At 36.3% G+C, this 12885-nt stretch overlaps 1 protein-coding gene across 2 annotated transcripts in view; it reads left to right on the top strand.

Moving 5' to 3' along the window:
- Positions 1 to 3644: 3644 nt before the first annotated feature.
- LOC136813268 (protein DD3-3-like) overlaps positions 3645 to 12885 on the top strand; it is a 61485-nt gene continuing 52244 nt past the window's right edge. For both annotated transcript variants that reach the window (XM_067069779.1, XM_067069778.1), the window contains exons 1-13: positions 3645 to 3816; positions 4275 to 4457; positions 4889 to 4945; positions 5717 to 5798; positions 6394 to 6513; positions 6885 to 7049; positions 8067 to 8304; positions 9021 to 9231; positions 9704 to 9877; positions 10391 to 10503; positions 10934 to 11059; positions 11585 to 11807; positions 12610 to 12758. In XM_067069779.1, coding sequence (XP_066925880.1) covers positions 3689 to 3816; positions 4275 to 4457; positions 4889 to 4945; positions 5717 to 5798; positions 6394 to 6513; positions 6885 to 7049; positions 8067 to 8304; positions 9021 to 9231; positions 9704 to 9877; positions 10391 to 10503; positions 10934 to 11059; positions 11585 to 11807; positions 12610 to 12758 — 1969 coding nt within the window. In that variant the 5' untranslated portion in view covers positions 3645 to 3688. The remainder of the gene's footprint in view (positions 3817 to 4274; positions 4458 to 4888; positions 4946 to 5716; positions 5799 to 6393; positions 6514 to 6884; positions 7050 to 8066; positions 8305 to 9020; positions 9232 to 9703; positions 9878 to 10390; positions 10504 to 10933; positions 11060 to 11584; positions 11808 to 12609; positions 12759 to 12885) is intronic.

Below are 12885 nucleotides of genomic sequence, written 5' to 3' on the forward strand. Positions count from 1 at the left end.
TTCTCACACCCCGGCGGAACTATTTCTCTCAGCCTTCAGTGGGTATGAAAAATGTCTATAGAAATGATAATGGTGATAGAAACCCCACTGTTCCCAGCTCAAAAAATTCAATGGGAGAGGTGTTGGTATTTTCATCACTAGGGACTATTCTTGTCCACTTAATCGGTGCAAAGAAAGCCGTGGCAAGGGTTGAATGTGTTGAAACCATATTGTATGACTGTTAGACTGTTTGATCACCAACCTATCACATGACAAAACACATAAAGCAAGCAAGAGCAATTACGAAATTACGAATAATATGATATCATTGAAAAATCTCATGCTCTTTATTTACACGAGCTTTTCATAAGGAGGATGAGTTTGTCATTTATTTTTTTGTAAGAAAAGATTTTTGGACAAAGCTTGTAAGGTTTACTAAGTCAGTTTGAAAAGTTTGGTAATTGAAATGTTTTGAAATAGGCAAACCAATTTTCGTTTGGTAGAATCCCTTCTATAAAGAAAAAGACCCACAAAACCATTTATGGAGCCCTCAGAATTACATGAAAATAGATCCTTGTGCTTATAGAAAATTGAGATATAGCTTACGACTTTATAGGGTTTTGCTTATTACGCAAAAATGCTTTCTTGACAACTTTAATATGATCTAATGATAGACCTTTGGTATAGCAAATATGTTGGAACTTGAAACACGAGATATGATGGAAAGAGAGAAAGGAAAATGGAGATGTGACTGTGGCATGATGTTAAAGGGGGGGTTTTCAGGGGTCTTAAATACCGTCATACCGACAAAAATTTGGGTCAAATACCGTAGTACCGTCGATAAAAGAAGCCGAATTACCTAAATACCGATACCGGTAGAAAATGAAATACCGTAATCCCGTCGTTTTTTTCTGGTAATACCGATTTACCGGCGAAAAAAAGGCCCAATACCGTCGTACCGTAAAAGTGAAACCCCCCCCCGTTAAAGTTGACTCTTGTTGTTGTTTGTTTTTCTGTGTGTTTTGAAATATGATTGGTTGAAATATTGCAGTTTTTATGGATTAGCCAATGAGAATGCTTCTTGTAAAAGAGTTCATTCGATTTAGCAAAGATATAGAAGTACACTTTATTTCTTTGACCAAACAAGGTGTTTTTTTGAAAAAGTCCTTGAAACGAGAAAAAGGTATATTAAACGAGAGATATATTTGACAAGGTAGAAAATATCAGATAATACATTTATCAATGTGATTCATACGATTATACAGTTGGCGCTCACTAATTCGATCTTCAAGGGGAAAAAGAGAGCCTATTGAATAGTGGAGTGTCGTTTATTAGAGTTTCTTATTGACGGTGACTTTCAATATTATCAAATAATGGAGTGTATTGGATCGTAGAATGTCGAATTAGAGAGCGTCATTTGTATTAATTGTCCGGTAATCAGACAGAAACGAATAGATGGAAGGCCTCTTGTCTGATACAAAACGTCCATGAATTTGTTTGTACGGTATGGTCCAACCATGGATGTTGTGTGCCAGTTGGGTTTTACCTTTGGTAACCTCTAGATATGTTTTGACTTGTCATTGATACACCTCTGTCTCAACAAGTTAGAGATGAAACTAAATGGTCCTAAATACCAATATGAAAGAAAGATTCTCATATTTTTAATGATTAGTATATTTCAGAATAGAGATTCTCAAAATATCATTGTTTCTTGAAAGTGTAATGTAGCTTGTAATGGGTATAAAGGAAATTTTTGGAAATATCACATTTCCAAAAGTTGGAAATATTCTGAAAGTATGATATTTCAGATTTGGAAATATCATAAAATATAGTTTTTCCACAACTTTGGAAATATAGAAAGTCATATTTACATATTTAGAAAAGTATATGGAAATGTCATATTTTCAAGATATTTTCAGGATTGGAAATCTCTTATTCCGCCCACCCAGTGAATGTTCTTTTCAAATTTCAGTTAAATTATTTTTTTTAAATGTCAGTCATTATGAATTGCTAAAGACAATATTTTCTCCATTGGACTCAATGTCAATCTCAATTAGTTTTGCTTCTTGCACATTTTGCATTACCACACTGCTGGATAAAAATGATATGGGCGTATTATAAAAATTGGATATTTTAGACCAACTCAAAATCTATAGATAGGATTATCATGAAAATTTATTGACAAATTTTATATCAACATCTTATGGCATTATAAACAAAATACCGGATGATTTTAAAGTCTAAAGACACAAAATATGAAAATAGTGGTCGTTTTTTAATCCATAGATAATCCACCAAGGTATACAACATAATGCTATTTTATTTCTCAAAAAAATGGACTCCGCCTCCCGTGTAGGAAGTATCATAATCCAGTAGTATTCTTTGTAAATGGTCAACTACACGTTTTTCTTTTATTAAAACATACACAATTTTTGAAGCCTTTGGATGTTCTTAACTTTTTGAGTGTTAAGTCTTAAAATGTTCTTAACATGCTCTTATTTTGATCATTTTGTGAGTTATTTTTGTCCATTTTCCTAAGAAATTGGATGTTTTAGACTCAGCAAAGCCTTAAAATGTTCTAAACTTGTTCCTAATATTTTGGCCATCGAAGCCTTGTTCTTATATAGTTTGTTCTTATAAAAAAGATCAAGCACAGGAAAAGGAACCTGGGAGGGATACAGAATCGTGTGTAAATGAGATGGATTATGTTTTATTCTGAAAGCGAATCAATGGGGTGCAACTAAGTTATTTGAACTTATTTATCCCTTGCAAGTTTGGAGATATTTGATCTCTTTCTTTTCATTCCATTGTTTTCTTTACTTCTTTTGGGCCACATATTGAGGTGTAGTTTTGTAGGTTCACGCCCCCTTTTGAGGAGAACAAAATAGCTGTGGGTTCAGGCTTTATGAAAATACCTAAAATATAAAGGCTCAGAGCGTCAATTCCGAACTGAGTCATTCGACTGAAGTTCTTCGATGAGTTGAGTTTGTAATTATCACAATCTTGTAGAAAGTTTTGTGGCTTCAAAGATTGAAATTAACTTGTGGTTAAGTGTGATAGACAACTTGTAACTAGACCATTAAGCAGAATGTAGAATGGAATGAGATTTTCCTTCCCAGCTGGCACACAACGTTTTTTCAACGTTGATCTAACATCTATATTACACTAAGTGTGCGTTGAAACAACGTTGTGTGCCAACTGTGAAAGACAATTAGTAACTAGTCCATAAAGCAACCCAGCTGGCACACAACGTTGTTTCAACGTTTATCTAACGTTCACAACATCCATATAACGTTAGATGAACGTTGAAACAACGTTGAGTGGCAACTGTGAAAGACATTCTGTAACTAGTCCATAAATCAAGGAGGGTGGAACATGACTAGATGAACGTGAGTGATAAAGTGCACCTTAGTCTTACATACTGTTTGGCTTACTTACTCTGTTGGCTCAGAATCGGGCCTTTCACAGCATGTCGCTGTCCGCGGTACTGTATGTCCATTTTTGAAGAAGCAACGTTTTGTCAATTCAAGATCATTTTGGAAGAAAGGGTGCCTTGTAGAATTGCGATCAAAATTCGAGCTATGTCGCTGAGCCGCCATGCTACGCAGACTTCTTGTTTCTAGGTTATTTCAATTCAGAGCATAAATTCTTTGTTGTTTTTCAGCATAAGATCGAATTATAAAAGTCCTCAAGAACACACTACTAAAAAATGAGGCTAACATTGGTCGCACTGGTGTGCATGGTTCTGCAGGTCAGAGCTGATGTTTACTTGCACAACCCGCGTGGAAGTAATAATCGCCTTGATGAACGTGGCAGAGAAAGAGCTAATGCAAACAGGTAAGAACGTGAATTTATTCATTCTAATCAAAGTTAATCCGATGAAAAATATCAAAATCTTTACAACCCCTGCCTCAAAGACCAAGAATCGCACTGTATAAAGATAGAAATTTCTGTAAATCCAGTTCAAAAACCAATACGTTTTACTGAAACACTAAAATAGACAGAGTCAAAAAAGTGCAAATCTTCACTGCACTGTAAGGTATTCCTAGACACTTTGTCGGATTGCAAAACCTATTGCCGGTCAGAGGGATTTAATAGATTATCACCTTTGCTGTCAAACCCAGTCCCTTAGTTCGATTTTAATGATATTCATAGCGCCCACGTAAGATCAAAAGTAGCGGCATTATTTCCCAGAGCTATATTTTACCAACATCCATCAGTAAAATCAAGAAGTGGTGCAAGCAGCTCTGGGTACCAGATGAATATCATTACTGAATTTTCTTCTTCTTTTCTAGAATGTTCGATTCTCAAAACAATAATCGTGGAGGTTACAATGTTGGAAGTTTATATTATTACCCAGGATCCATCATGAACATCGAATGGACCAATCAGCACTCGTGTGGAGAAGCAAACTCACATTGTGAATTGATCATCCAATACATGTGTTCTGAAACGTTGAGAGATGGAACGGTCACAAAGTAAGTCACTTTTGTGGACATTGATTTTATATTGACCTTTTGTCTAACTTCTGTTGAGGTGGGAGACCTACGAAAAATTCGCAGCGATAACTTTTTTTGTTTAAAAAGTTTGATAGATGCTCTTCGCATTGATGAGAAAAGTCTGTGTCAGATCGATCTTAAACTTTCAACTTTTGTCGAAAATGAATCTAAGCTTGATGCTAGAGCCGTGATTCAGACGATTACAGCATTTGCTCGATTACTGGAGGGGCCTCCGAGAATTCGGTATTGACCAACATTCCGGTATTCGACAGAAAAATTACCATTATTTCGGTATTGAAAGGCCGAAATTACGGTTTTCTCATACTCGTTGCAACATTTTTGACCGTATTCCTTTATTTTTTACCCGTCGCCCCTTTCGATTATCAAACAAGGGTCCTTTGTACTTTCAGAACCATTCCGGAGAAAGATCAAAATTGCGAAGGGTATAACTGCAACACCGACTTAGAGTAAGTAACCGCAGACAATTTTTAAAACACCCGACACCCTTCTTTGGAGATTTAACAGGAATGTCGGAATCACTCATAGAGAAAATATGTTTTTCCTCTCTGATTGCTGAGCAAAGAAAATTAGTTAAATTAATTAACGATGCTGACCTTCTTATTAAATCTCTAAAGAAGGGTGTCGAATCTAGAATAGGGATGTCGACATTAGACCAACCTACGGTACCATGAGCATCGCAGTTTCGTTTTCTCTGAAATTGTTTTCGCTGAGTGCAGGTTGAATGGAATCGGGATTTGTCTTAATACATTATCGGCCCTTTTTACACCGGCCCTTATTGGCGTTATTTTTTATCAATTTAAAGGATTTTAGGCATGAAAAAAGGATGAAAACTATCCATTATTTTACTCTATATCCAAAACTTCACGAAAATCAATGCTTTTCAATGTTTTGAGGCCTGAATAGCGATTTTTACAAGTTTTGGCATTATTTACGGCCCTAATTGCCGCAAGCCCAAAATTAGGCTGTGGCGGAATAAGGGCCGGCGTAAAAGGGGCCGGCGTTACTCGCAGTACTCCTAGATCTAGCGTTAAATACGCCAGATGACCTAATTCTTAAGTAATCAAGTACACAAAACAAATTTGGACTATTTTTAAATGCCAATACTTGTCTCAAAATGATTTGTATAGGATTTTTTGGCCAATAAAATTTTATCAAGTACGCTGAGTTTCAGGAATTTGGCCATCTGGCGTATAATAATTGATTTTTTTTCTCTTCAGATATGGCATGCACGAGGACCTTGATTATTATCTTGGGTGTAAATACCGTGAACGAAACACAGGATTGTTTACCGCTGACCAGGTACTGTCATTCTTTCATCCGAAATTCGAAAAAGATTCTAACATTCATGAGTAGTGATGGGAAGAGGAGCCCCTCATCCGAAGCTCCTAAGAAAAGTTTCTAATATTTGATCAGGGAGCCCCTTAAAGGTATTGTCATTTTTTCAGCCGAAGTTTTTAGGAAAGTTTCTAAAATTCATGAGTTGTGATTTTAAGAAAACTACTTAGGTAAAATCAACTTTTTTATCCAAAATTCTGTGAAAAAAGTTTTATATAATATTTGAGCAGTGACGAGGAGTTAGGGTTACTACAAGGGTACATAGACTACACACCGATATATGCTGAAAATATGTTGTTTCCCTTGTTCTCTATTATTACGGTGCGCAAGGTTGTGGGATGGATCCCCAGCCGGGTCATACCATAGATTTCCAAAATGGTACTTGATAAATCTCTGCTTGATGCTCAGCAACTAAAGAGACGGATCAAGGGTAAGTGGAGAAATCCAGGTAAAGGAGTGGCTTCCCCTACCTTTGGGAGGGAGCCTTCGGGTCGCGCTCGACTGCGGTTGCAGACTTTTTACACTAATATATGATATATGATTCTTGCTTTTGGTTTAGAACATGAATAACCGAAACACAGCCATCAACACTCGACAAAATCCACAAGGAACAAGAAGAGGATATGAATGTCCGGAAGAAAGAGATTATTACCCCTACTGGTCCCCATCCCCATGGAAAGTAAGTTTTGCGGTCAAAAGAACAGATGTTCTTTTACAAACTAGATAGGCTACCTGTTTAAAGATTTTCCGTGGAAGTGTGTCCAATTTTGAAGTCGTCTAGTTCGCCATGCTGTTTTCCAATCTACCTTACATTTTCGAACGTTTCAATTTCAAAACATTCTAATCGAGCTGTTGAGAACTGAAAACAAGATGGCAAACTAATGAACTCTAAATTTGGACACTCATGGTAAACGACATACCCTTAAAAGTCCTTATTGAAAGATTCCCAAAGTGCACACTGTAAGGGTGTAAAAGTTGGAAAATCCCATTTTGCCTTAAAATGGTCAAAAATGCATTGTCTCAATGAAAAATGCAAACTTTTTATTTCAGGATATTGCTATCATGACAAACAACATTAGCCGATGTGATTACCTTAAAACTGAAAGTGAGAATGTGAAAAGTCGATTCTACTGTAAACCACCACCAGGATATTTGAGAGCTCGCCAAGCCAACGCTGTCAGAAACAATCTACCTTTAGACGAAGAAGATTGCGAGGTATGTCTTTCTATAAGAACAAACTATATAAGAACATAGGGCTTCGATGGCCAAAAAGTTAAGAACAAGTTATGAAGGCTTTGCAGACTCTAAAACACCTGATTTCTAAGGAAAATGAACAAAGAATTTCTCAAAAAATAGTGAAAATAAATATCTGAAGGCTTTTTGGCTGTTCTTATAAACAACAACGTGTATGTCTCCTTCTAAATGACTGGTCTCCGAGTAGATCTAGATAATTTCTTTCTAAAGGTCAGCTCTCCTGTGCTGGATTGTGAACTGTTTTAATAACTTTTGGTGAATAAGGAATGTGTAATTAAGATTGTTGATTAGCTAAAGCAAAACTACATACAACGTTAGGTGAACGTTGGAACAACGTCGCATGTCAGCTGGTTTAAACTCTGCTGAATTTTCTTAAGTGTAATTAAGCTTTTAAGGGGTCATGGCAGAATCTCACACCCCCCTGTGGTTACTCTGCGACGTTTTTCGTTTTGTAGTACAATCTGTGCGCAATGTCTGTCTTATAATATAATTCTCGTACAGAAACCTCTGTGATGAAGTATGATTTATAAATAGCAACACTTCTCTCGTCGTGTCCCCTCTCTCGCTAACACTCCATCGCAGCAGTCTGTTTGAAAAATCTCAAATCAGAACAATGACATGCAACAGAAATTAACCGTAGATTTAAGGCTTGTGGACAGACTTCCTGGTGGTAAATATTAACAGAAATGACCTTTCTCGAAAAGACAGAAAATTGCTATCACATATCAAAATAGGCATGACAAAATTAGTAAAAATCTTATTTTGATAGATTCACTTGGCCTTGTGTTTATGTTTACTTTAATACAATAATGACCGGTTTGCGAGGGCTGTACTGAGAAATATTGCCTGAGGTCAAGTAACGAACGAGATTTGCGTACGAGAAAATGATAGTATTATTTTTGAAAAAGATAGTATTATAAAAAATAGTATTTTATGCATACGAGATTGACTTTACCTTTTGATTTTCATTTGTTCCAGAAAATTGTGTTCGCTGGTTCAAAAGCTGAATGGGTGGAAGCGCCTCCACTCGGTGGCGGTGCTCCCGAATGTCTTGAAACACCCAAGTCACGTGATAACCACAACGGAAATGGGCCAGGTGGTTTCCCTAACACTTTCAATTGGACAATCCCGAACGACATCAATGATAATTGTGCTTTGAGATTGAGATATAACATCTCGACTGGTGAATTCCCAGCAGAAACTGATTCCTCAATGAGTAAGTGTTTTATCCCAGCTGACACACTACGTTGTTTTAATGTTTATCTAACGTTCAAAACGTCCATATTACGTTAGATAAACGTTGAAACAACGTTGTATGCTAGCTGGGATGGTAAATTCTGTCGCAATGTAATCTACAGAGGAGACCAAGTATACAAAGTATTTAGAAAAAATTATTCCACTCCGGATTATCTTTGTAACGAGCACAAAACCACTATCTATTTCGAATTCTATCAAAAGTTACAGTCTTTTTTTGTCTCCGTTGCAAATTATATTGCGACTTTAGGGTTTCAATCAGTCCACCTTGTCACGGGGCATCTTGCCAACTTACAAAATTCATAGAAAACTCTAGGTCTGAGGTTTGTTGTCTAGTTTTTTGCCATAATCTAAACTTCGAAAGATGAGCCTACTGACGGTAAGCCGTAAACAACGCACACAACTATTTCCGATATAACACAGTAAAATAGATTCGAAGCATTCCAATCGAAGGGTAAATTACTCGAAGAAAGGTGTACGAGGTTTTTTGCTTTTTGTTTTTTCTTTGTGATTTTTTAGTGATTTTTCGTGAATTTCTTGTGATTTTGTGATGTATTTTCGTGTGATTTTTTAGGAAGGTGGACGTATTTATTTCGAGTAATTTACCCATCGATTCCAATCTGCTTCCCAGGAATATTCGAAATTTAAATAATTTGTCGAAATTGTTACTTTCTGCAGATGCTAACAACAATAACAATCCAACTCAATTGGACATTGCTTCTTTGGTTGGACTCTCTGAAGCAGAAGCCAAACAACGAGGATATGTATTCGAAGGAAATCCAACTGTTCAACCTCTAAAAGCAACTGTTGGTAATGTCAACATTGGTGCAAAATTACAACTTCAATTGGCAATCAATACTGCCCAGTATGGACGAACCTTTGAAGATAGGTACGTAATACCAAGGTTTGTGCGAGTGTCAGGGTATCCTAAGTCCTCAGAAATCTCCCTACAGGAAACTTCTTTGTAAGGGTTTCAAAAACTAAGTCACTCTCTGAAAATGGTACCAAAATGTTTCTTTTTTTTTTTCAAAACTAAATTATGCTATTTTCATTTCGTCCAAATTGTAGCCCTCCATTTTTAATTATACATAAATGTGTGTACACAACCATTAATTAGCTGACTCTGTGGCCATACAGTAGTTTGAAACATAAAAATATATCTACTTAGCAGACAAGAATATTTAATAGTTGTATCCTAAAGTACAATCAACTCTGTCGTCCAAAACCTCTATTACCTAAACCTTACTTTAAATCGCATGAAAGCATTTGGTCCCTTCAATATCAGATAAAATACCAACGTCAAAATTAAACAATAGTCTATCGTGAAACAGGAGTTTAATTGCATGTCATTTGTATTCTAGATCGCATTCTTTCCAAATCCGTCAGAAACCAGAAAGCATTCCCGCCAATGCTAAAATCCATAATTTGAACGTCCGTGGAAAGAGAGGAAATATTGTGCAAGTCTACCCAGCTGTTGAATATGACTTCGTTCCAAATCGTTTGGAGATGAACGTAGATGATTACATTCACATCCAGTAAGTAATCTATAGTTCTACTTTTAAAACGCATGCGTAGATTTTCAACATATAAACCATTAGTCGTTTTTCACCGCAATAAAGGCCATAAAGAGGACTCAAAATATTTGGGTAGTGTCGTGGGTATATTATGGTCGAGGGTAAGGATAGTGAAATTTATCGTTCTTTATTTTTGTTGTTGTTGCGAATTTGGTCCTATCTTACTCTCTAAATGTTTTCTACATCCACCAGCGGGGAAAGAGTTTTTTCATGTTGTATTTGCATCTTCCACGAGAAAAACGAATAAAAAATACAAAATCGCGTAATCACTTTCAAAAGAGGTGGTTCCTGAGATCCCAATTCTGACTTATATGACTCTGCGATCTCAAATAACTTAGTAAATTGTAATGTCGATAAAGCTTTTACGAATAACCTGCATACTCAAAGAACCTATAACAATAACCTCACAAATCTTTGTAATATTATATCTTGACTTAGACTGTGACGAAAATAAATCATTGTCCTTTCTTTCAGATGGACTGGCTCAAATACGAACCCAGAAAACAATGATGGCCAAGGTCTCCGTGGAACTGATCGAAGCAATATCGCCGTAACCAGGGAACAAAACTACCCCGAAGGAACTCCAGGTCTGTGTCTCAGAAAAAAAAGACCTGTTTTAGATATACCTATTTTCTTCACTTGAAAGGGATGAATAAATTTTGGTTTCTTTGCCATCTCTGTTGTTTGAAACTTGTTCAAAGGTTGAGCCTCATATTCTTATAAAATTATTTTAAAATAAAGCTTGAACCTGAAGAAATGTCAAGTATTTTATCAGAACCGCAAGCTAAATATTTTGCCCTGAAGGATTTAGACTGATGATAAACTGTCAATTTTTTACTGAATTCGACATTTTAAGTGTTTTACCGGAGGGCACCCGATTTAAATGACCACAATTTTTTGAAAATTTTTGATCATCATAAGATAGAAAAGAACGGAGTCTCAAAAAGTTTGCCAAAAAGACTTTTACTTTCGGGATACGATGTATGTTATAATAGCTACGGTATTTTTTCTTTTCAGGAATGGCAGTTCCAATTGGTGAGAAATTTGGTCATTGGGGAAACAATTATCCAGAGCATTTGAATGCTGCAAATTTCCTTGGATTACCACGACAAGACCGATTGAATCTTGCTTTGGTTTCACCAGGTAAATACCAATAAACCGACTCCGTGTGGCGTTACTTTTACCTACGATAAACTTCTTTAATAAAAACTGGTAGAAAGAATATGTACAGAATGATTTGGTAGCACCTTGATAGCTCAAATATTTCTGTTTGGACCTACGCATAATATTTTTTGTTTCAGAGGCTCCCATGGCCTCAGTTTTACATCAAATACCTTCCGGTTGTATACCAATCGACACAGAAAAATATATAATGTAATAAAGAAGCAAGCAAAAGTTTCTGGGTTTCTGTAAGCCCTTTGATATACTGCAGGTATTTTGACATCCCTGCTCGTAGTCGGTAGCGAGTGCTTGTAAGCCAAGATAAATAACAAGTGGATACTAGTGAGAAGCTCATTCTTGTCCCCGTTCCAATTCAGAATCCTTAAAATTCGATCTCCTTATAGTCTTTTTAAGCTATAGGACAATTCAAAACTACTTCAAATTTTCTTAAACTAGGGCACAATCAAGGTAGAATATTTCAAATTCCTTAAAACCTCTATGTTTCAGGACAATTCAAAGGAGAATTATCAGAACTGGATGACGCAGGTACATACTTCGATCTCGGACCACGTAAGATCACATCGAACGGTACAGGAACGTTCCATTACATGTGTACAAGAAACAACAATTTTTCCAACCGTTCCCAGAAAGGTCGTATCGTGGTCAACTCAACACCAAAGGTTGAAAAAGATGTCGGTTTTATGGGAGGAGAAGTCACATTAAATGATATGTAAGTTATTTTTCATGAGAAAAGTTTCACAAATTTGAGCTTTTCTACTTTTGAGAGGCCTAGCAGTTCACTTCAAAGTTTGTTCTAATCTGGCTCGAACCATTAATTGGGACAATTAGTCTAACGAGGCTACGGTCAGTTTTGCGTGTACTTCAAACCAACAACTCAATTTTGAGCTTTTCTACTTTTGACAGGCCTCTAATACACTTCAAAGTTTGTTCTAATTTGACCCGAACCATTACTTTGAACAATTAGTGTAACAATGGTCAGTTTTGCGTGTACCATGAACCAACATCCTTCTAATAAGAAGTCAAGCTTTACGACTACTGCTAGAATAAGAGTTTTCAAACATTACATGAAACTTCTCGTTGTTTAGTATGGGGTTACCCAGCTGGCAAACAACGTCGTTTCAACGTTTTTCTAATATTCATAACGTCCATATAACGTTATATGAACGTTGAAACAACGTTGTGTGTCAGCTGAGATGGGGTTAAGGATGAAAGCTAATAACAAAAGTTTTACCACAACAATTTTTCAAAGTTTTCGATGTGTATGTAGCAAGTATTCTGTCCTTGAAGTAAAAGATGGAAAATAAAAATAACTAACCATTTCTAGCCAGGGATTTAATTGCCAGAAAGAGGATTTCCAAACATTAAATTTAAACTTCTTGCTGTTTAAGGGTTACGGGTTTAAGGGTGAAACCTAAAAACAAAAACTGCGAAATTTCACGAGTTTTTGATATGGTAACGCGAAACTTTCTGTTCTTAGCAAAAATAACTAAACATTTTTTATCCATCTGCAGGGAGCGAATCACCATTCCAAAAGGAATGTTGACCGAACGAACAAAGATCGAGATTGCGCAATGTCATAAACAGGATTATGAAATAGGTGCTGGCGACTCCACTGAATCAAAATACATGTGCGTCAAACCATTCCGTGAATTTGCTGATGGTGAGTTGATTTTCAATCTCGAACCCAACCTCTTAATTTTATGATTCAGCTACTCCTCATAAGTTGAGTTTCAAACTCAAACCCAGTCCCTTAGTAAGTTCGTGACCACAGTCAGAGGCGACTCTAA

This window comes from Clytia hemisphaerica, unplaced genomic scaffold (assembly GCF_902728285.1).
Source record: "Clytia hemisphaerica strain Z4C2 unplaced genomic scaffold, Clytia hemisphaerica genome assembly, whole genome shotgun sequence".
NCBI lineage: Eukaryota > Metazoa > Cnidaria > Hydrozoa > Leptothecata > Clytiidae > Clytia > Clytia hemisphaerica.